This window comes from Astyanax mexicanus, chromosome 10, assembly GCF_023375975.1.
Source record: "Astyanax mexicanus isolate ESR-SI-001 chromosome 10, AstMex3_surface, whole genome shotgun sequence".
In the NCBI taxonomy this organism is placed as follows: domain Eukaryota; kingdom Metazoa; phylum Chordata; class Actinopteri; order Characiformes; family Acestrorhamphidae; genus Astyanax; species Astyanax mexicanus.
This window is the reverse complement of record NC_064417.1, coordinates 11,499,488-11,524,315: the sequence shown is the minus strand read 5'-3', so window position 1 is coordinate 11,524,315 and position 24,828 is coordinate 11,499,488. Positions and strand designations below refer to the sequence as shown.

The 24,828-nt window shown below is 41.2% G+C and overlaps 1 protein-coding gene and 1 long non-coding RNA gene across 3 annotated transcripts in view; one reads left to right on the top strand and one right to left on the bottom strand.

Annotated features, from left to right (window-relative positions):
• Positions 1-24,828, top strand: part of LOC125804701 (uncharacterized) — a 338,968-nt gene that overhangs the window by 78,542 nt on the left and 235,598 nt on the right. The window lies entirely within an intron of this gene.
• The window catches only part of LOC103044112 (receptor-type tyrosine-protein phosphatase beta), a 117,819-nt gene that overhangs the window by 59,130 nt on the left and 33,861 nt on the right, over positions 1-24,828 (bottom strand). For both annotated transcript variants that reach the window (XM_049483851.1, XM_049483852.1), the window contains 4 exons: positions 2,939-3,196; positions 2,500-2,766; positions 2,069-2,338; positions 1,573-1,830 (listed from right to left, as the gene is read on the bottom strand). In XM_049483851.1, the coding sequence (XP_049339808.1) occupies positions 1,573-1,830; positions 2,069-2,338; positions 2,500-2,766; positions 2,939-3,196 (1,053 nt within the window). The remainder of the gene's footprint in view (positions 1-1,572; positions 1,831-2,068; positions 2,339-2,499; positions 2,767-2,938; positions 3,197-24,828) is intronic.

Genomic DNA, 24,828 nt, shown 5'->3' with positions numbered 1-24,828 from the left:
CCTGAATCCGATTGAGCACATCTGGGACATCATGTCTCGCTCCATCCACCAACGTCACGTTGCACCACAGACTGTCATCAGGAGCATGCCCAGGCGTTGTAGGGAGGTCATACAGGCACGTGTAGGCCACACACAATACTGAGCCTCATTTTGACTTGTTTTAAGGACATTACATTAATGTTGGATCAGCCTGTAGTGTGTATTTTTTCACTTTAATTTTGTGTGTGGCTCCAAATCCAGGCCTCCATTGGTTAATAAATTTGATTTCCATTGATGATTTTTGTGTGATTTTGTTGTCAGCACATTCAACTTTGTACAGAACAAAGTATTCAATGAGAATATTTCATTCATTCAGACCTAGGATGTGTTATTTGAGTGTTCCCTTTATTTTTTTGAGCAGTGTATGTGTGTATATATATATATATATATATTTGTACATTAAACTCATTCATAGTTTTGATGCCTTCAGTGAGAATCTACAATGTAAATAGTCATGAAAATAAAGAAAACGCATTCAAAAAGAGAAGTGTCCAAACTTTTGGCCTGTACTGTACATAAAAGATTCATTTCCAAAAAGTCTTGTTAACTGATGAGTGTCGTGCGACCATGGATGGTCCAGATGGATGGAGTAGTGGATGGTCGGTGGATAAAGGGTTCATGTTAACATGTAACTTGCCTGTTAGGATGTTTTTAATTGAAATAGCTTTTGATTTCAGTGAATATGAAATCCTCCTAATGCTGCAAATTCAACAAATGACCTTTTTTAGTTCTTTACCACCTATACATGTTTTGAAACTCTGCTGTGCATAATCATTTGGAACAGTGCATCTTTAGTTTTTTTATTTTTGAAGTATAAACTGTTATCATCGGGAGGTTTGTTCAGTAAAATTCCATGTATACTCTAACAGGTGATGACTTTTATTATACAAACTGTCATTTGCATTGACCATGTAGGAAAATCAGGAAAAATATCATTTGTATAATAATTTGGAAGGCAGTGTACCTAAAGGTTCCCTAGATACTTTGATTCACTTTATAAACTACAGCAGAAATGACATGAATTATTCAAATACATTTATTCCCAAGAAATTGTTAAGGGTGCCAATAATTGTGGAAAAGGTCATTTTATGAAAAATAATTATTCTCAGTCTCAATTTTTTTATTCTATTTTTTCCAGAGTAATGAATGAATTTATTTTAACTAGGGGTGCCAATAATTATAGAGGGTGCTGTAAGTGATTTCTTTATTGAGAACTGGTGTGGCTGTTATCAGGCATGGGTGTGGCTAGAGAAATTAAACTCAGGTGTGATAAAATACAATTATGTTTTAACTGGGGAGCAAACACTTTTTCACACAGTTTAATGTAGGTAGTTGTATTTTCTTCTCCCTTAATAATAAATTCATTTAGAAACTGCATTTTGTGTTTACTTGTGTTGTCTTTGACTTATATTTAAATTTATTTGATGATCTGAAACATTTAAGAGTGACAAATATGACAAAAAAGGAATCACACTACTGTGGTTAGGTGATTTAGGGAAATGTGGAGGTGGATGTGGTAGGTGTGTAACTCACAGGTATGTGCTGTGGTGGAGGTGGAGCTGTTCAGCTCTCCAATGTTTGTTACCACGGTTACGATATACTGGTGTCCAGGTGTAAGGTCACTGAAGCTGCACTCTTTCATGTCTTTGCTCAGGGACCTTCTTTCCCCCTTTTCATGTCCACCTTTCAGTTGGACAGTGTAGCTGTCCCACTCCCCCAGAGGGGGGTGCCACTGGGCGCGCAGAGATTTCTCCCCACTGCGTATCTGCAGCTGATTAACAGGCTGAGGAGCTGAGAGAGAGGGAGGGAGAGAGAGACAGAGGGAGGAAAAGACCTAGGTGTGATGACAGTGAAGATAAGACAAGCTGATGTTAAAGCAATTGTTGAAATTGCCAGAGATGTAGCAATTAGCACTGGAGCTAGACAAAGACAACTATTACAGATGACAGAGTTTGTGCTTGGAAGTGCTTAAATTGGATAAATCGTGTAAACTAGGTATACAGAAACATGAGATACAATTCAGACTGACCCAGCCTTCCCTGGCAGGACTGTGTTGTGGTCAGAGAGCCACTGCACACAGCGACCCAAGCCGTGTACAGTCTGCCGGGGACGAGGTCCAGGCCGGAGAATATGAACTTCAGCGCTGCCCTGCCTGCTGTACGGTTCACCAGCACAGAGGAGCCATCAAGCAGCAGTACCCGGTAATACTGCCACTCGCCCTCTGGGGGTGCCCACATCACCTTCAGAGTCCTTTCATCGCTCAGACCTACCAACTTCAACTGCACAGCTCTGCCAGGCACTGAGAGGTGTGTGAGAGAGAGAGAGAGAGAGAGAGAGAGAGAGAGAGAGTGTACACAGATAAATGCTTCACACAGGAATTCTTGTTTCAATTCATGGTCGACACACCTGGCTTGTTGAGTAAATCCTTTCTGGCAAATTAGCTTATGTTCCTGCACTCACCAGTTCTTCCAACTGCTGTAACTTCAGCACTGAGCTGTCCACTCCTGGTCCTCACTGTCACCTGATAGGCCTGTCCAGGTGTAAGTCCGGTGAAGAGGCAATAGGTTATGTTGGGGAAGAGCGTGACCTGCTGGGAGGGTGAGGAAGAGGAGGAGAAGAGGCTGACCAGATATGTGTCCACTCCACCCAGCGCAGGAGTCCAGGAGGCTTTCAGACTGACCTCACTCCCGTTGTTGTTCAGCACCAGTGCACTGACTGGAGTGGGAGCTGCAGGACAACATGACAATTAACATCACCAAAAACAAAAGAAATAACTAATGCCCTTCCTTAATGATTACTGTGAATAAACCATAGATTTAGATGTAGAAAGATAGATCTTTAAAGGCCTCTATTGAATCCACATTAATTTGCCAAAAAATACAGGAACAGGCCAAATCACCTGTCCAAACTTCTCTGGTTGCGTTTTGTTTTTTCCCAAGTGCTTCAGTAACTACGATGACAGTATAGAGGGTCCCAGGTGTGAGGTCAGACATGACGCAGGATGTGACTGTACTCCCAAACACCAGACTTCGGACCAGCTCAGCTCCAAGACCCAGGATTACCCGAAATGCCTCTCTTTGCCCTGGCCCTGGCTGCCAAGAGACACTAATGCTAGTGGAAGAGGCGGATGCCTGCAGACTGCTCACTGCTGATGGAGCTAGTAGAGAAAATAAACAGAAAAGGCACATTAATATACAACTATAATGTTCATACATCAAAAATGAATGTATTATTCCCTTCAGAAAAATACTCTACTATATGCAAAAAGTCAGAATCTCATTTTTTAAACATATATGAATTATCTGAATACTTTATTGTAATAATTTAGAAGCTGTGCATCTGTATAGCTAACGAAAATTTAGTTCCACTCAGGTAAATCTTTAGTATCAATTACTTAATTAAGTCCATATTAAGTGCAGATGTAGGCTACAACTAAAGCTTGAGAGACTGAATAAACAACAGCTTGTTTTTAAATGATATAGAAAGAGTTTAATAATCAGCCATCACATCCACATCATAGACTCTAGACTCGTTTAATGATGCAAATGTAGAAATTATGAAATTATGGTGGAATAATTAGAAAGTTAATAAACCAAGCAATTGATTTTATCTTCTGTACTAATTAAGGTGGAATAAATAAATCAAATATATACAGTGGTATGAAAAAGTTAGGGACCCTAATAATATATATATATTTTTTTGTTAATAAATCATTGGTCAGCAATTTCAGTTAAATATATCATAAAGCAGAGGAACACATTGATATTTGAGAAGTGAAATGAACCCAGATAGCCACCGAGTGCTGGCCCAGTATTGGGCCTTAGCTGGTTTCTGACTGTCCTCAAAGGTGGCCGGCCACCGGACTCGGCCCAGTGTATTTTTGAACGTAGGACCAAGTCTGGGCCTTATTCGGTTTCTGACTCCTCGAAGCTGGCTGAGAGTCGGTCACTGGACTCGGCCCAGTGTCTTTTTGAATGTAGGACCAGGTCTGGGCCTGCACTGGTTTCTGACTGTTCTGGAAGCTGGCTGACATCCGGCCACTGAACTTGGCCCAGTGTCTTTTTGAACGTAGGACCAAGTCTGGGCCTTATTCGGTTTCTGACTCCTCAAAGCTGGCTGAGATTCGGTCACCGGACTCGGCCCAGTGTCTTTTTGAACGTAGGACCAGGACTGGGCCTACACTGGTTTTTGACTGTTCTTGAAGCTGGCTGAGATCCTGCCACCTAACTTGGTCCAGTGCCCAACACAAGTTAAGCAAAACTTTTGTAACTGAAGGTACTTTGTCTTTTACTGTTGGTGAATTTGTTTTCTAAGAACTAGGAGGTTCAGGAACCTACAATGTTATTCCTACTACTACAAGCTACAAGCTATTTGTACATAAAATTTATGTAAATAACCACCTTGTACATCAGTACATCAATATGATTATTATATATTATTATAGGAAACACTAATAAGGAATTCACCATTGGTTTAAATAGAGTATTCTGTTTACTCAATTAGTGTTAATTAGAGAAAAACTTTGTCTGGAAGCTCAAAGAAAGACATAAAACAAAGATTTATATTAAATTTATGTTTAATTCATAAAGTTTACATATTTAAAAAATAATGGGAAAAAAAGAAAACAGAAACAGATTACAATTTGCAAATTTTTTTAACTCATTCAATTGAATACACTACCAAGACAAGAAATTTAATGTTGCAAATATTCACTCGTTTTGAATTTGATGCCTGTAACATGTTCCAAAAGTTAAGACAGGGGTAACAACATTATGCATGCATTATGAAGACCAAATACGAGAACGGAGACCCCGGACTGTTTCTTTAACTAGCTGAGCTCTGCGGTACAGTTAAAAAGCTCCCCACGACAGTGCTCTTACTGCCTCTCCCTATTAGGCTACAGAGGGGCATGTAGTGTTGTGTTACAGTGTTTGTTGTTGCGCCGCTAAAGTATGGAGGATGAAGAAAAAGAAATCCAACTGATTTGAAAGAATGAGGAACAAATTGAATTGTGACCTCAAGAATCAATTTTGAATCGAATTTTGGGATTCCCAAAGATTCACAGCCCTACTTTGTACTATGAAAAACATTGGTTTAATAGGTTCGCCCAAACAAAGGTTTGGCACCTGTGGACTTCTTGTTACTTTTTACCTTATTTATTTTTATTTGTATCTGTTTTAATATATGGTACCTTTGCCAAGTAAAACTCAATATTAACTCAACTTAATATTGAGATAATTGGTTTTAAGAAATTTGCATCGGCCTAAAACATTTTCACAGTACTGTACATATACACACATACTGTATAGGTTTTTGTGTGTGTGTGTTTGAGCTGTACTATGGAGGACCAAAAATGACATAAGTATAAATAAATAAATGCAAATATAAATGTAGAAATAATAAATATATACATGAATAAATGAATAAATAAATAAATGTTGAAATAAATAAATAAATATATAAATAAATGCACATATAAATGAATGACTGAATGAATGAATAAATATTTGCATAGGTAAATAAATAAATTAATACATTTCTTATTTATTTATTTATATATTTACTTATATGTGCATTTATTTATTTATTCATTCATTTATTTATTTCAACATTTATTCATTTATTTATTTCAACACTTATTTATTCATTCATTTATTTATTTCAACATTTCTACATTTATTTATTTATCTCCACCGTCCTGTACTTCCGGTATCAGTGAGACAGAACAAAAGGGACAGCACAGCAACATCGCGGCTATAACCCCTACTGCAGTAACAACTGCTGAAAATGAATGAGGGTCAACAGCTTAAAAATGTCGCCGCTGCAGGCCAAGGCAGGAGCAGTAGAGCCAAAACTTTTGCAGCTCAAAAACCAATCCTGCTTTAGAGCGAGGATAGGACCGCCTACCTAACTATCATACAAATGCAGATATACAGAAATAAATAAATTAATAAATGTGGAAATAAATAAATTAATAAATGTGGCAATAAATCAATAAATAAATGTAGAAATGTTGAAACAAATGAATGAATAAATAAATGAAAAAATAAATAAATGCACATATAAATGAATAAACAAAAATAAATATAAAAAATTAGAAATGTATTTATTAATTTATTTATTTACCTATACAATTATTCAAGCGTGTATTTATTTTTTATATATTTATTTATTTATTTATTCATTTCTATGTGTATTTATATATTTATTTATTTATTTCAACATTTATTTATTTATTCATTTATTTATTTCAACATTTGTTTATTTCTACATTTATATGTGCATTTATTTATTTATTTATTTATACGTATGTCATTTTTGGTCCTCCATACTGTAATACTTAAATATATAAATACATCTACATTAACTATAAGGAAAATGTGTTGATTATAAAGATTAAAATAATATAAAGACAATTAAAATAAAGATAATTTAATAATTCATTGATGTCTCCTCCTCAGTAAATTTATATCTTACTCCCTGAGAGCATTACACACCCACCAGTATAGTTTTTCTTATTTATATTTTCTGAGTAGGCTCTAAAAGCAAGTTATACCTTCTCTACACATATTTAATTGTACGCTTGTTTCTATAGATACAACTATCAACTAATAGAATCAAAGTACAGTAATAGTTTAATGTTAAATATGTTTATTGCAGTCATATTTACAAATATAATGCTGTTATGTTTTTTCTTTTGTATGACATGACCATTTTAAATTCAGCATCACATTCTTGAAATAAGTACTTGGAAAATTGGGCACCAGCAGAAGCGAAAGTAGGGGCAGCAACATTAAAACATATTAATTTACTGACAATAATAAAATGTATCTATGATTTTCCTATTTCCTTTTTTTGCCAATATAAAACATGAATAATTTAATTGCTCTGAAATACTCCACTATTTTACTTAATGTTGTTAAATTCTCCTGTTGTGTCTAACAGGATAACTGTGTGTGTGTGTAATTTAATTTTAAACTTTTTCAAGTAAAACATTTTTGTCTCTATTATACACTAATATACTGCATACACAAACAACTTCTAGTGTGATTTTACAAATTAGAGAAATGTTGACTAAAGCTTATTTGGTAGTAGTGAGTGTGTTTATATAAAAATGTGCTAGCTAAGTTAATAACATACACTTTTAACGAAGTAGCAGAGTGTGCAGGAACGTATTACTGAACTCTGGAATAAACAATACAAATAAAGATTTTTTATATTAACTCACAGACACAGCACCATTTTATTTAACTAAAAAGCTAGCTAAAACAAACATTACACAGTGACTTGTAGAGACACACAACCACTAAGTTAACCTAGCTGACTAGCTAGCTAATGTACAACATCTAAACAAAAGTTCTGTGGAAGCATTTAGGTTAGCTAGTAAAGACCAATTCGCTAGCTAACTACCAAATTGGTTAACTAGCAAGCCTAAATGCTTTTACAGTATGTATGTTTGTAAAAGCATTTAAGCTAACGCTAGCAAACTGGCTGGTTTCTATCCTAGCTAGCTAACTGTTTATAGCTTAGCTAACGTAAATACCGAAACAGTACTTCTGTTCTGGCCTTGTACACTAGTTAACAATTTGAATTTCAAGTAAAAACATACTTTTTGGTTGTCTGTTAGTAACTGTTATAGCTACATTAACATTTACATTAACATGAAATGTGTTTAATGCTACATTCTGAGATAATTTAGCTTCAGATAATATCACCTTGATATGCTGCTAAGTTAGCTAGCTTAGCTAACTGAAGAGGCAACACAGATAGGGTTATAAATCATATTTGACGGCCAAAATATTTATTAAGTCAAAATAAATTATATTTCAAAAAAGGGTACGTAATACTTAGTTAGGTTTGCTACCTACCTACAAACTTCAAAGGTTTCAGGATAGCTGACAGTTGAGGAACGTTGTAATGTTTGAGGAATCCGCGCACCAAGTGCTACGAGAAACCGCACGGGTTGAACTGAGCTGATGCGCAGGGGCACCAAGGTAAATAGATCTAGATTCATTTACACTCTAAACGTGATCACACGTTTGGGGTGTGCGCGACGGTTGGTTTTGGGGTCTAGGGATGCTGATCGTGTGTGTGCGTGTAGCAGTACTATAACAGGCTGTGTGTGTGTGTGTGTGTGTGTGTGTGTACTATAACAGGCTGTGTGTGTGTGTGTGTGTGTGTGTGTGTGTGTGTTTGTGTGTGTGTACTATAACAGGCTCTGTGTGTGTGTGTGTGTGTACTATAACAGGCTCTGTGTGTGTGTGTGTGTGTGTACTATAACAGGCTCTGTGTGTGTGTGTTTGTGTGCGTGCATGCGTGCGTGTGTGTGTGAGGAGCAGCATAACAGCGGGAGTAAGTATTCTTACTGACAGGAGTCATCTATAACTGTAAATAAAAAGAAAATATACAAGTCAGCTTTGGTAGAAAAGTGCTAACAGTAGGGAACAGTCAGTTTTCCACTTTGTTAGTGCAGTGCTGGTACAGGGTCGTCTGCCGTATTTGAGCCAGTACACACCTGTGTTCAGAGAATCAACAGGTCAGGTGCGTCAGTCGTTCACCAGCACCAAAACGACTGCTCAGTGACACTGATGTAGAACACTCAGAAAGTGACACTGGGCCAGCTGTGGGCCAGAAGTATTTTTCTGCTTGCGACTCTAAACCAGCAGTGCCGACTTAGAAACGACTCCGGGCCAAAGTCGCTGGCTATCTGGGAAGTTTATAGGATTTACAAAAAAGTGTGCAATAATTATTTACACAAAATTAGTTTGGTTAGCTCATTGACCCTTGACCTACATACACAGGTGAATCCAATTATGAGAAAGGGTTAAAATGGACAATTGCAAGTTTTTCTCCTCTCCAGACCAAGAAAAATCTTAGTGGTAACATTTCATTTAAGTCTTCTAATTTTCAGATTTTCAAATAATCCCTCAGTCTATTTCACAAGGCACACTGTGAAAAAAAAAAGTTAGTAACTGGGGCAAAAAAATGCATAAGAGTGTATCTGGGGAGAAAATCAGAGCCACCCAAAGCATGACATAGTTAGCGATGTCAGACATGCTAGAAGTACTGCAGAAACACCTCTATTTTTGAGGAATTCAAAAGTGCTTTCGCAAAAATCAATGAAGGACAGTGCAGAGAGAATCGAGTGTTTGTAAGAAATTGTAGTGAGGCTATCGCACGACAACAAGCACCTTGAGGACTGGGTAGTTAGCATGGAAGATCGCAAGAGACTTACGAATTTCAAACCTACCCAAATCCATTGGTAACCCTTTTTTTTAAAGTCCCCTAAATTCTAGGTATTAGCCAGGTAATTTTGAGGTACAAACTCTGAAATACTTTTTTTTGGGTAACAAGATGGTAAGTACCAGAACAGTCTTGCCTAATTACACTGAAATATCTCACAGGTTCTAGATATTAACCAAGTGTGAGATACAAACTACAGTATCATGATGATAAGTACCAAGACCTTACACTGAATTAAACTAAGCTTATTTTTATGGTTTTATGAGTTCTTACCATGTACATAAACAAATAACCCTTTGTGGAATTCCCTGCTGTAATTACAATGTACAACACTGTGTAAATAACATAACTTTCTGCTTAATAAACGAGTAAAAGGACTGTAAAAGAGAGCAGAGCTTATTTCCATTTCCAGTTCTAACCATGTAAAAATTAGCAACTGATAAGACTTGAAAAGAAAACACACTTTCTCACAATGGTGAAATTAGGCTAGATTATTGTAATGCGCTACTGTCTGGATGTTCCTGCAGTAACTTAAATAAACTTCAGCTAGTTCAAAATGCTGCCGCCAGGGTCCTTACTAAAACTAGAAAATATCGTAAATACTTGCTCCTGAGCTTGCTCTTGCTCCTACTTGCGAGACTTCATCTCCTATTATGAACCACCACAATCACTTAGATCTCAGGGTTCTGGTTTCTTAGTAGTTCCTAAAATTCAGAGGAGCTCTGCAGGAGGAAGAGCTTTCTCTTATAAAGCTCCTCAACTCTGGAATAATCTCCCCGAATATGTTCGGGACTCAGATACAGTCTCAATCTTTAAGTCTAGACTGAAAACTTACTTGTTTAGTTTAGCTTTTGGTGATTAATGTTTTCCCTTTAGAAAAGGCTGCAGATTCAGGGGTTCATGGACAGAGGGAATTGTGGTAAACTGAGATGCTGGTGCTGTTGATGTTGCCGGTGTTTCAGGGAGCCTCCGTGTCTATGTTACCTTCTGGCTCTCTCCCTTTAGTTAGGCTGTTTTATTTAGATCTGCCAGAGTCATTAGCCACACTCTGATACTGTTTTATATTCTCTGTTTTACATAAATCCAGTTAAAACTAATTCCATCTCTCTGATTTCCTGCGAGTTACTGACTGCCCACCTGTCTGACCCGATACTGATGGATGTTGGACTCTCAGGATCTCATGTCCCCTGTCCGGCCAGACTGGAAGTTTCTGAAGTCAGCTTTTCTCGATCACCCACCACAGATCAGCTTCTCATCATCCATCTTACTCTCCACTACAGATTACATCCAAGCTTACATTAACTCTAACTGCTTCCATTAGTGGTGCTGCTATACTCCTAAATATATAAGAATAATATATTAAAATTAATTTAAAAGCTGTTTGACCAGTGGTAGGATGGTCCCCCCTTATATGTGAGTCTTGTTTCTCCCAAGGTTTATTTCTCCTCCTGCACCTCTGAGGGAGTTTTTCCTTGCCTCCGTGCTCACTGGGGGTATCTTTATTCTGTATTTTTTATATTTAATGTTTTGCCTAATTCTTTGTCCTGTGATCATGTTTCTGTAAAGCTGCTTTGTGACAACACCAGTTGTAAAAAGCGCTATACAAATAAATAATTAGATTGATTATTTATTGCCACTTTTGTCAATTCTCTCTTTTGACATCTGTTCTCATCTGACAATTCCCTTAAGGTTTATTACTCTACTTTTAATAAGCCATGCAAAAATGACTAAACTCTACAGTATATTCAGTCCAGACAACCTGTCCCCTACACACACACACACTAAACACACATAACATGTTAACTGTTCAGTTTCTTTAAAAATGGAGGTTAATACTGCCGTTTGGGCCAATTTTAAGTACACCAACTCCCCAAAGCTTTAGAGCTGAGAAATGCTAAGAAACAGCCTCGTAAGAACACACGCAAACTCCTCTCTCCCCTTCTGTTTCTCACATACACAAACAGGCAGGACACAACTGACTTCTCAACACTGATTGGCTAATAACATGGCAATCATGCCTCACACTCATCCCATTGGTCGCACTGAACAAAAAACTACAGATGAATGGTGCAAAAACAGAAATTGATTCTCAGAAATTAATTTTTATTGCATTTTACATTAAAAACAATGAAAAGAAATAGATAAACATACACAGGACATCTCCTACACTTTACATTACTCTATATTTAAATATCCACTTTAAAAATGTGTGTATCGAGTGAATTTTATGTCAAAAGTTTTACGCTTATAAATAAATACATAAAAAAAAGTCCGCAATCAAAATTTTAATTAGCAAAAGGAAAAAGTATATGTTGCAAACACAAAAAAGAAAAAATATATAAAGCAAACATATATTTTTAAATATAAGAAAGTGGCCAATTATATTAAAAATATATATTTGCTTTCTTACTTTTTTATTTTTGTGTTTTCAACATATACTTTTTCCTTTTAATTATTACAATTTTGATTGCAGATTTAAATTTTTTTTGTGTGTAAAACTTTACCACAAAATTCACGCTGATTCACTCAAAATTCACTGAAAATTTGAATCTAAAGCGTATAAAATTAAAAAAACTCAGAAATCTTTTACTGTTTTGCGCCTTTTATCTGTTAGTTTACCGTTCAGTGCGACCTATGGGATGAGTGTGAGGCACGATAGCCATGCTATTAGTAAATCAGTGTTGAGAAGGGGCGTGCCTAAGAATCAGTCGTGTCGTGCCGGTGTGTGCGAGTCAGAAACGGAGAGTTTCTTCTTCCGCTGCTCTGTTCTTAGCATTTCTCCACTCTAAAGCTAAGTTTGGAGAATTTGTTTACTTTATATTTCCGTTTTTAAGAGACAGTTTAAGTGTTATGTGTGTTAAGTTTAGTTGTGTGTGTGTGCCATATCTGTCAAGGTTAGGATTTAAAAATAAGGGAAATATTTTGACGCCCACTTTGAGCCATCCCACCAGCCCAACCGAGGTTCAATATCCCCTACATTTTAATACAGAACAAATCTAAAATAATGTAAACCACAAACTACAATTAGATTATCAGAATAGGTCTACCTGTAACGTAGAGGAGGAGGCAGGAAGTCTTTTTTTATTTTCCATATTTAAACTAACAAAGAAAAGAATACTAGGGAGTATATAAAGAAAAGGTAACTAAAACAAAACACTATGAAACAGAGGATAAACTAAAATACTGAACCAAACAAGCAAACTAAGCAAACAAAGAAACTAAATAAAGCAAACCTGAAACACTGAGGACAAACAACACAGCAGGTCTGTGGCTAAACAAAACAGATAAACACAATCTGGACAGAGTAACATGACAAGTTTAGACAAAAAGCGCGACAAACTACAACGGCGCACATGGGGTATTTATACACAGGCACACACTAGGGACACCTGTGGAGGTAATGAGGGGGGCGGAGTTACAAATGAGACAGGAGGGGTTACAGATGACAAGGCGGGGCTAAGGCGGAGACAGGACCAAAACACAGTAGCACATGGCTGGGAAACATGACAGGTAAACAAAACAAGAGAACAGAGGACAGGAGCAGGAAGGAACCAAAAAAGGAAATACACTGGACAGACACAGGCTTAGGTGTAACACTACCTTTGTTGACACTGAAATGCTGTGGATACTCCTACATATATAATTCTTATAATACAGCCTGAATGAACATGAACACTTTTCTAGATATTTACATGAAGTCTTTTCTTATGTTTTATTTTTTTTATTGAATGGATTTAAAATTGAACAAAGAGTGCACAAATCTTGCAGACTTTGTGCACTCTTTGTTCAATTTTAAATTTTATTGAAGAATGGATTTACTGATGGAATATATCTGGTCCATGTCCTTTAGTAAAAGCACATGGACCAAATATATTCCATCAGTAAATCCATTCATCAATAAAGTATGCAAAACAGTACGTCCACAATTGATTTCATGTAGCAATGTAATTTCACTTGTTTCTAAATTGTTCTGAAACAAATAATTAAAATAAATATCAATAAATATTAGTCCTAAGAGGCCTACACAATTATTAATCTTTAATTAATACTTCTTTCTTTTGATCAGTCCAGTCCTGATCAGTTCAGTTAATTTCAGTCCTCTCTACATTTGGATTTGCCTGGAATTCCTCTATTTACTCAAGACATGTGGTCTTACTGTGAACTACAAATGAACAGAAGTCATGTTAGATCAGTGTTTCTCAACCCTGTTCTTACATATTCTACTGCATATCCCCACTGTTGAAATAGAATCACTAGTATGGACTCTTAGTTTGACAGAGGTGAAATAGCACCCCCTATTGAGGACTCTTAGCTTGACAGAGAAGTAAAAGAGGAAGTGGTTTTTGTTCAGCACTGCAAACAGCCACATTTTGTTGTTTCGAGTTCATCTGCTGCAATCCTTGTTGTTTTTGTCACCGAAAGCATCGTCTGTAAGTGTATATGATGTTAGACAGATTTCTGATTAAGAATTGATGGTTATTTTGTACATTATATATTTAATATCTTTTATTAACAAGTCATGATGCAACTGCATTTATGCCTTCTTTATATCACTACATGTGTTTTGAGTTTAACCTCAGAAGTTTATCAATAACTAAATTATATCTGTATGTTTATCTTGTTTGTTAAGAAAGTTCATTAATGGAGTACTGGCTTAGACCTGTTAAGTTATGCTCTAAATATGTAGCTAATCATGCAGATCCAATACTTATGTTTTGTATTGTTATTTTTCTCTTATAGTTTTACTCCTATTCACTTTTTGCATGACTGTGCAGCTAAATAAAGCACTGGAGCTTGGATGCTATCCCCTGACTCCCATGCAGTCTTTTGAATGGAGTTTGGCTTCCTGTTAAATTGTGTACACATACACACAAGGAGAACAGTACAGTAAAAAGACGATAATCTGAGGGCAAAATACAATCTCATGGAGAAGTATTTAAAAAGTGGAACGCTGCAGGAAGATGAATCAGCATCTAAGGCTGGGTCTCAGCACTCAAGGTCATGTAGCAGACTTTATTATGTTGTTGGAAAACTGCTAATGCTTTTTGTCCTCTGGGGGTTGCCTTAACTCTGGGGTAGCGTTGCAGAGAGAGAGAGAGAGAGACAGCGCCTGCGAGCGTGGGAGTTTTTTTGTTCTGTGGTGGAAGTTCGGTTGGAGTGGAGTAAAGTGGACTACTTTGTACTATTTTCTCGTTTTGTCCTTTATTAAAACCTCCAAGTAACACCGCTCGGTTACATTGGTGGCAGCGGTGGGATCAACATTTATTTTGTTAAGCGAAGTCGGTCAGGTTTTATATGCAATAGTCGTTTTATTTAACAGGATAGTCAGTTCAGTAGTAACTTGTAGTGAAATAACTTTAGTTGCTGGGCGGTTAGCGTGCTAGAGCTAAAGCTAGCAGCTTTGCGGGCAGACAAGAAAAAAAAAACAAAGAAAACACGGACATGTGGTTTAAAGAGGAAGAGGACCGTGTACCCGGGCTCAGCGCTCGGTACGACAGAAACTATCACACTACAGGAGCGAGGATTGACTTACCTCCTCCGTTCTCCGGCGAGGACGACAAGCAGAGCTTCTCATGCTGGGCATGACAGTTTGAAGTAGCCGTTCACGCTCTGGTGGAAGGGAGCGGGGAGACAGCGCTGCAGCTAGAATTGGTGCGACTTCTACCAACTCGACTGAGCAAAGCAGCCTTTTTATTATGGGATAGCCTTCCCGCAACGATACAGTCAGATTACGAGGCAGTTAAAGAAAGACTTAAAGAGGCTTTCGGACATAAACAAGCCTTGGGCCGTTTTAAAGCCAACCTAGCTGCCCGTCCGCGAGCGGAGCATGAAAGTTTGGTGGTGTATGCGGCCGAAATCAGTCAGCTGGTACGGGAGGCGTTTCCAGACTATGGAAAAAATGCAACCCGGCAGGAAAAGTTTCGCCGGTTCCTCGCGGGTCTGGACCCAGGACTGAGAGCAAAGTGCCACGAGCAAGGTGCGACAGACATGGAGGAAGCACTGCTTATTGCGGAATGATGCGAGCACGCGAGGGAGGCTATCCGAATGGATTATATGGATCGCGGGAGTACGGCCACTTATGCGGTCACGGGAGGAGGACCGGTTGCTGCCGTTCATCCCGCCTCGGACCATGATGGACTACGCAGGGCGGTGAGCAATTTAACGGAAGAAATGAGAGATATGAGAATGGAACTAAAAATGCTGACGGGGGAAAATCAGCGTTTGAGAGAGAAAGCAAGGGGCAGCGCTGAGTGGCACCGACCCCGGCCACCGGGGAGAAGTGTATGTCGCTGTATGTGTGGGGGGGCCGGATGCCAATCACAAACGCCTCCTACAATGCATCGAGGCCGCTCCCCCGACACGAGCGGTAACGTGTCCAGGGAGGACCGCAGACCACATAGGGAGCCTCCGAACTACGGCGAACCTGCGTCAAACTGGTACCCAAGGAGGCGAAGCCCCAGCCCGGGGCGATTCACCTTCAACGCGGAGGAGGCACCCAAGAAAAGAGGGGTGCGCTTTGCATCACCATAGAGCGAGGGGCAGTTTCAAAATCAGGGAAACGGAATATAACTTTGGTTGCGGCCCAAACATCAGTTATCCCCATGCAGGGCCTACCAAGGAATGAGGGTGAGAATGACTTTGTTTTGAACAGTAAATAATGTAAATAATGTCGAGGGGGACGGGCCAGTGTCTTATGTAAAAGGAGTAATTGAGGGCACGGTAGTCCCCATGTTAATAGACTCGGGGTCAAGTGTATCGCTAATTAGTGCCGAATTTTGCATGTCTGTCCCAGCACTTCGCAGCCGCCCACTCAAGAAAGATTACGTAGCTGCCCGGGCAGTGAATGGACAGATGCTTGACACATTGGGGACTATTTCAATTGTTTTCTGCTTAGGCTCTGACTCGTGGCAACACACGTTTCACGTACTGAGGGAAACTACGCAAGCAGTGTTATTGGGCTGGGACTTTTTAGTGAAAAATCACGCCCTACTAGACATTGCACATGCTAGATTGCAGTTATGAGGTGCATCCATTCCCCTACTGAAAGGGAAAGATCTAACTCCTGTGTGCTGTAATGTATCCGTCGCCACTGCTATGTCATTCCCACCTCTTAGTGAGGTGATGCTGCCCGTTAATGTCTGCCCTCCTGGCCCATCAGGAGCCTACTCAAGAGGCCGCGAGAAAACCGCGTTCACCACGGGGCGGGGCCTATACCAGTGGTGTTCGATGCCCATGCGTTTGTCTAACTCACCCGCCACCTTCCAAAGGATGATGGAGTTGGTGTTAAGGGGTCTACCATGGAACATTTGCATGGTTTATTTAGACGATATACTGCTGTATAATCGCACATTTGAAGACCATCTTGCAAGCTTAGAGGAAGTGTTTTCAAGGATCCTACGAGCAGGACTGAAGCTAAACCCCTCAAAATGTCACCTTGCCCAAAATCATGTGCTGTTCTTAGGTCACGTAATTTCTCAACATGGGCTAAAACCTGACCCAAAGAACACGGACAAAGTCAAAAATTGGCCCACTCCTCAGTCCCCATCAGAAGTGAGGGCGTTTGTAGGTTTATGCTCCTATTACAGACGTTTTGTGCAAAACTTTGCTAAACATGCAGCTCCTCTAAATCAGCTGATGGGTAAGAATGTGCCTTTCGAATGGACAGGGGATTGTGAAGCCTCATTAGTTATCTGAAAAATGTCCTATCCTCCGCTCCAGTAGTGGCCTTGCCAGATTTTAGTGTGCCATTCAAGGTGTTCACAGATGCATCCAGGGAAGCTGTGGGTGCTGTGTTAGCACAAGAAAGAGAAGGAGTGGAACAGGTGGTGTCATATGCTAGTCAGTCACTGAGTCAAACTCAACGTCGTTGGTCCACCTTTGATCGTGAACTGTGGGCTATAGTGTGGGCTGTGCGGGAGTTTCGACACTACATTGGACTGGCTCACTTCACCATCATTACCGACCATCGCCCGCTGTTAAGCCTACGACGAATGGCCATTGATAATGACCCCACAGGAAGGAGAGGCAGATGGATTCTGGAACTAGAGCCATACAACTGGGAAATTGTACACAAGGATGGACAGCGCCACCTGAATGCTGATGCTCTTTCCCGCTGTCCTGACCGAGACTGCACAGTTAGCAGCAACCTAGACAACGCAAACAGTGTTTTGGGGGTAAACACCATACACGCAACACCCTCTGACCCACAAACACAAAGGACCCCAATTAACGATAAGGCTGGTACCGAGGATGGGGCAGCAGCTGCGCAGGAAAGAGGGACCCCAGGCAGCTTGTCGTCACTGCTGGGGTTGACACACAATGTAACTGGCATAAAGACATTACAGAAAGCTGACAATGAAATTCAAGTCGTACTGGACTGGTTGGAGAACTCTGGAAAGCCACCCCGAGCAAGACTAAGGGGGCCCTCTAGGAGCTTGAGGAAGCTCTGGACTGAATTCGAATGCCTGGAGGTACGAGACGGACTGCTGTGTCGTGCCGTCGTTTCATCCTTAACTGGAGAGTGGCTGACTCAAGTTTTGGTCCCCTCTGCTCTGGTGCCCGAGGTGTTGCAGCAGCTTCACGGGGGCCCAGCCTCCGCTCACTTCGCAACTGAACGTGTATGGGAGCAGGCACGGCGAATCTGCTACTGGCCATCCATGTTTCGGGATATCAGGGACTGGTGTGAACAATGTAAAGCATGCCAGAGACGTCGATCCCCAGTACCACCACATCGTGCCCCCATGGGGAGCTCTTCTGCAACACATCCATTTGAGAGAGTAGCGATGGACATTGTGGAATTACCGGTGATCACAAAAGGAAATAGGTATGTGCTAGTGGTAGAGGACAATTTCACTAAGTTTGTCAATTTGTATGCACTGCCAAATCAAACATCACAAACTGTGGGCCAGTGCCTATTTGGGGACTACGTGCTAGTACATGGGGTACCGGAACGGCTGCATAGTGATCAGGGGAGGCAGTTTGAGGCAGAAGTGGTACAATTTCTCTGTCAACTGCTTGGGATCACAAAAACACGCACCACGCCCTACAATCCGAAATCAGATGGCATGGTCGAACGTTTTAATAAAACCCTAATTGAACAATTAACGAGAACTCTTTTGCACTGTGGGGGTGAATGGGATGAGTATGTGCAACAAGTAGCTTTTGCCTACAACACATCTGTACATGCTAGCACACACTTCACTCCTTATTTTCTTACTCATGGACGAGAGGCAAGGGTGCCCGCTGAAGTACTGATATCTAGCCGGGCAGTGGACTCACAGAGATCGGGATCATATTCTGATTTTGTCTTCTCACTAAAGGAAAAGTTGGAAGTTGCTTTCAGCAAGGCTAGAATGCAGGGTGCTGAAGTGCAAGAGCGACAAAAACTTTACCATGATGACAAAACTCAGCACAAGCCCTACAAAGTGGGTGCTATGGTGTGGCTTAATAACCCAGAGGAGAGCCGCATGAAGCTAGCCCCACACTGGAAAGGGCCGTATCAGGTCGTGGAAGTGATGGACTCAGGGGGGGTTCCCGGTATCACATACCACATAGCAAACCCATTTGATGTCACTGAGCGTCACCAAGTGGTGCACTATGACAGGCTGTGTCCTTACACACTACCAGTTCAAGTGCCCCAGCAGGCCCCAACTGCTAGTCACTCTTTGTCCCTTCCCCCTGTTTCCCCAGTGACTGCGTTATCACACACTGACCCAAATAGGATGCCTGATAGGTCCCACGAACAATGTGAAATTGAGAACTCACAGAGTACCACTGGGAACAGTCGGTTACAGTCATCTAGATCTTCTGGAGCATCAAGATTATCTAGATCATCTGTTGTGGCTGCAGCAGCACATGCCCAGGCTAAAGCTGAAGCTGCGAGGTCACGTGCAACATGTGCAGAAAAAGAAATAAAAATAAAGGTGGACAAAGCTAGACTAGAGGCTAGCTTAGAAGCTTTACATTTGGAAAAAGAGGCTGCAGCAGCAAATGCCCAGGCAGAGATACTGGAGGCAGCAGCAGGGCAAGAATGTGATGAGCAATACAGTCAGACAAGTCCTCTTGCTGTGCCACATAGCAAAGGTTATCACATAAGTGAACATGGTGACATAGCTATGCCTTTCTCTAATCACGCAAAATCAGCTCAATCAGTCAGTTCAAGGACATAATTTAGACCATGTTGTTCAGCCTACTCCTGATGTAACACGTACCACGATAAAGCAAGAAGTAAATGAGCATCAGAATGCTGCCCACCAAGACTTAAATCCAGTCCAGTTCTTGAAAGAAGTCAAAGGATTAATTCACGTGCGAAAGGGGTTTATTTGAAACCCAGTCCCATACAGAAGAAAGCTTTATCAGCTGCATGCCCTTCAGAAGCTTTACCAATAGTGGATCTAGTAAAGTATTTTGCAAGACGTGACCTGGTAAGTACAGGCATTTCTTACTTTGATAATCAACCAGAAAACTTTAGGGTGTGGAAATCGTCCTTTACACATACAACCAGGGACCTAGGCCTTTCAGCTGGTGAAGAGCTAGACTTGTTATCAAAATGGCTTTGCAAAGAATCTTCCAAATTTGTGAAACAAATTAGGGCTGTCCACATTGATGATCCTAGGGCAGCTTTGACAATGGTGTGGGACAGATTGGACGAGTGCTACAACTCTCCGGAGATCATTGAAAGTGCTCTCTTTAAGAAATTGGACAGTTTTCCTAAGATTTCAAGTAAGGATGGCTCAAAACTGATAGAACTTGGAGACCTTTTGACAGAGTTACTCTCTGCTAAGGAAGATGGGTACTTGCCAGGATTAACCTACTTAGACACTGCTCGTGGCATCAGACCAATTGTGGAGAAGCTTCCTTATTGGTTGCAAGAAAAATGGATTTCTCAGGGCTCAAAGTTTAAGGAGGAATATAATGTATCCTATCCACCTTTCTCCTTTTTCACAGAGTTCATCTGTCATCAAGCCAAAATGAGAAATGACCCAAGCTTCTATCTGCCAGATAGCAACAGCTCACGCACTGAGAAGTCTATGCAAAAGCACACTAGCTCGAGGTTCACAGTATCCGTACATAAAACGGACATTTCTCCAGCCGTAGAGCCAAACAAAAGTAGTACTCTCAAAGATGATCCAGCTAGACACTCTCCAATTCACAACAAGCCTCACCCGCTGAGAAAGTGTCAAAGCTTCAGACTCAAGACTCTGGAAGAGCGAAAAGCCTACTTGAAGGACAAGGGAATATGTTTCAAGTGTTGTGCTTCAGCTTCACACCTTGCACGCAACTGTGGAGCTACTCTAAAATGTGATGAGTGTTACAGCAGCAGTCACATTACAGCCCTTCATCCTGACCCACCTCCATGGGCACCTAAAGCATCTAACCCCTCTTCAGACAATGACAGGGAGCAAGAAGTGAGTGCTTCATCAACATCTGCTGTGAACTCTTTGTGCACTGAGGTGTGTGGTAAGGGGCTTTCTGCAAAATCCTGCTCTAAAATATGTCTTGTCAAGGTGTATCCTAGGGGGCAACCAGAACTCGCTATTAGGATGTATGCCATGCTTGATGACCAGAGCAATAAATCCCTTGCTAGGTCAGAGTTCTTTAAAATGTTTGGCATCAGCAGCAGCACATTCCCTTACTCATTGAAAACCTGTGCAGGATTGACAGAAGCATCAGGGAGGAGAGCCTCTGGTTATCAAATTGAAGCAGCAACTAGTGGAGTCAGCTTAACACTCCCAACGCTTATTGAATGCAACGAAATACTAGATAACAGAGAAGAGATTCCAACCCCCAAAGCAGCAATACCTCATCCTCACCTTAGACAAATCGCTGCAGAGATTCCAGCTTTAGAACCTGAAGCCCACATCATTCTGCTTCTAGGTAGGGACACCCTTAGAGTTGAGTAAGGTGAGATGAAAGATCAATGGACCAGACAACGCTCCCTTCGCTCAGAAACTAGACCTTGGCTGGGTCCTGGTAGGCGAGGTTTGTTTGGGAAGAGTTCACAAGCCCACTGTGCATAGTTTCAAGACAAACGTGCTAGAGAATGGAAGGCCATCATGCTTTACTTCATGCCACAACCTCATCAATTTAAAAGAAAATGTTGATAGCAGCAGCAAATCTCACACCCTTGACAGTCACCAGGGAACCAAATCAGATGGTGAAAGACTTGGATTTTCTGTCTTCAGGGAGACATCTGATGACAACAAGCCTGCCTTTTCCATGGAGGATGAAGCTTTCATAAAGCTGATGGATGAAGAGGTCTACCAAGATGATTCGGGCAGCTGGGTAGCACCTCTCCCTTTTAGAAATCCACAACAACCTCTTCCAAATAATAGGGAACAGGCTCTGACTCGCCTCTCAAGTTTAAAACGCACTCTGAAAAATAAACCTGAGATGAAGGAGAAGTACATCACCTTCATGCAAAGGTTATTCGACCGCAATCATGCAGAACCTGCACGATCTCTTAAAGAAGGGCAAGAATGTTGGTATTTGCCAACATTTGGCGTTTACCACCCCAGAAAGAAAGATCAATTAAGAGTTGTTTTTGACTCTAGTGCGCAGTATGGTGGTGTCTCCCTGAACAATGTCCTTCTGACTGGGCCAGATTTAAATAATAGTCTCCTGGGAGTCCTGATGCGTTTCCGAAAAGAACATGTTGCAGTGACAGGAGACAGAACAAATGTTTCATTGTTTCCTTGTACGCGAAGACCATCGGGATTACCTGTGCTTCTTCTGGCATCGCAACAATGATTTCAGTAAGGACGTCATGGAATTTACTATGAGGGTCCATGTGTTTGGGAACAGCCCTTCACCTGCAGTGGCAATATATTGCATGAGAAGAGCTTCAAAAATGGGTGAAGAGAAGTATGGCCTTGACACCAGACACTTTGTGGAACACCAATTTTATTTCGATGACGTCAGCAGAAAGTAGTGTCATCAGTCTACTTAGAAGGACGCAAGCATCTCTCTCTGAATCCAACTTGAGGTTTCACAAGTTTGTTTCAAACAGCGCAGAAGTACTGAAGGCATTTCCTTGTGATGACCATGCTAAAGAGATCAAAGACTTTGACTTGGATGAAGAAGCTGCCTCTGCACAGCCTTGGTTTGATCTGGGAAATTACAAGTGACACCTTCACTTTCCATGTATCTTTTACATTACATTACATTTCGCAGACGCTTTTGTCCAAAGCGACTTACAATAATGAAGTACAAAAGTAATAGGAATTAAGGTAACCCATTTTTAGATAGGGCTTAAAGGAGGTCAAAGGGAAATAAAGGGATAGAGAAGTGAAGGAGGGGAAGAAGGAAATGGGGTTAGAAGTAGTTAGTGTGTTAGAGGTGTTAGGAGAGTAAGTGCTCTTTGAAGAGCTCTGTCTTCAGGAGTCTCTTAAAGATAGCGAGAGATTCTCCTGATCTGGTAGTGGAAGGTAGTTTGTTCCATCATTGGGGAACTCTGTATGAGAACAGTCTGGATTGCTTTGTGTGAGTGTTTGGCAAAGCGAGGCGACGTTCATTGGAGGAGCGCAGCGGCCGGGAGGTAGCGTAAGCCTTCAGGAGTGAGTGCAGGTAGGAAGGAGCCTGTTCTGTCATCACCTTGTAGGCGATTGTAAGAGTTTTGAATTTGATGCGAGCATCAACTGGTAGCCAGTGGAGCTCAATGAGCAGCGGGGTGACATGTGCCCGTTTTGGTTGGTTGAAGACCAGACGTGCTGCTGCATTCTGGATCATTTGGAGTGGTTTTACTACGCAGGCCGGGAGGCCAGTTAGCAGGGCATTGGAGTAGTCGAGGCGTGAGATGACGACTGCTTGTACCAGGAGTTGGGTGGCCTGTTGCGTCAGAAACGGTCTAATTTTCCTGATGTTATAAAGCGCGAAGCGGCAGGATCGAGCAACCGAGGCCACATGGTGCGTGAAGGAGAGCTGGTCATCAACCATAACACCCAGGTTCCTAGCAACCTTTGTCGGTGAGAGAGAGAGAGAGTCGATGCTTATAGAGAGGTTGTGTTGAAAAGATGGTTTTGCTGGTATGACCAGAAGTTCAGTCTTTGAGAGATTTAATTGAAGGTGATGCTCCTTCATCCAAGAGGATATGTCAGAGAGACACGACGATATCCGTGCAGAGATTGAGTTATCTTCAGGTGAGAATGACAGGTATAGCTGGGTGTCATCAGCAAAGCAATGGTAGGAAAAGCCATGTGAGTGGATAACCTGACCAAGAGAGCCAGTGTATATTGAGAAGAGAAGGGGACCCATTACCGAACCCTGGGGAACCCCAGTGGATAGGGAGTGGGCTGAGGACAGCTGTCCTTGCCACGACACCTCTGCCAGTGACAAGCCCTTTACACGTCATGGGGTCCTATCCTCTATAAACAGTCTCTTGGATCCCCTCGGCATTGTGGCTCCAGTCACTATACAGGGAAGGCTCCTGCTACGAGAACTGTCTACAGAGGCTTGAGACTGGGATACACCTTTGCCACAAGACAAATTCAGTGAATGGGATGCATGGAGACAATCCCTAAGGGACTTACAGCATCTTCATATCCACCGAACCTACACATTAAACACAGTTCCCTTTACCATCTACCCTCTTTCAGACAATTGCTCCTGACCTCCTTCCTTTCATCACTCACATCATTAACACCTCTCTATCATCTGGTCATGTTCCATCAACTTTTAAGGCTGCTAGAGTGGTTCCTATCTTGAAGAAACCAACTCTACACAGCTTGGATGTTAGCAACTACAGGCCAGTTTCTCTCCTCTCTTTCCTTTCCAAAGTCCTTGAGCGTGCTGTCTACAACCAACTTTCTCTCTTTCTCACTCAGAACAATCTTCAGGACCCAAACCAGTCTGGCTTCAAACCTGCACATTCTACTGAAACTGCCCTCATTGCAGTTACAGAGAAGCTTCATGCAGCAAAAGCTACCAACCTGTCATCTGTGCTGATTCTCCTTGATCTCTCTGCTGCTTTCGACACTGTCAACCATAACATTCTCCTTTCCATCCTCACCAGTCTTGGAATCACTGGCTCTGCATGGCAGTGGTTTGCATCATACCTGGAGGACCGTTCCTTCCAGGTAATGTGGCAAGGGGCAACATCTGCTCCATGCAGACTCTCCACTGGGGTTCCACAAGGCTCGATGCTTGGTCCTCTTCTTTTCTCACTCTATACTCGCTCTCTGGGTGAAATAATATCTTCTCATGGATTCTCATACCACTGCTATGCTGATGACACTCAACTAATCCTTTCTTTTCCTCCTTCCGACACTCATGTTTCATCCTGCATCTCAGCTTGTGTCAGTGATGTCTCCTCATGGATGAGTTCTCATCATCTAAAACTCAACCCCAGCAAGACTGACCTTCTGTTTATCCCAGGTACTACGAGCCTTCACAACAATCTCTCCATCTCTTTCGACAACTCACTGATCACTCCATCGGCAGAAGCATGAAGCCTTGGTGTAGTAATGGATGACCAGTTATCATTCTCGAGCCATATTGCAAATCTGGTCTTGCAGATTTCTCCTGTACAACATCCGAAGAATTCGACCG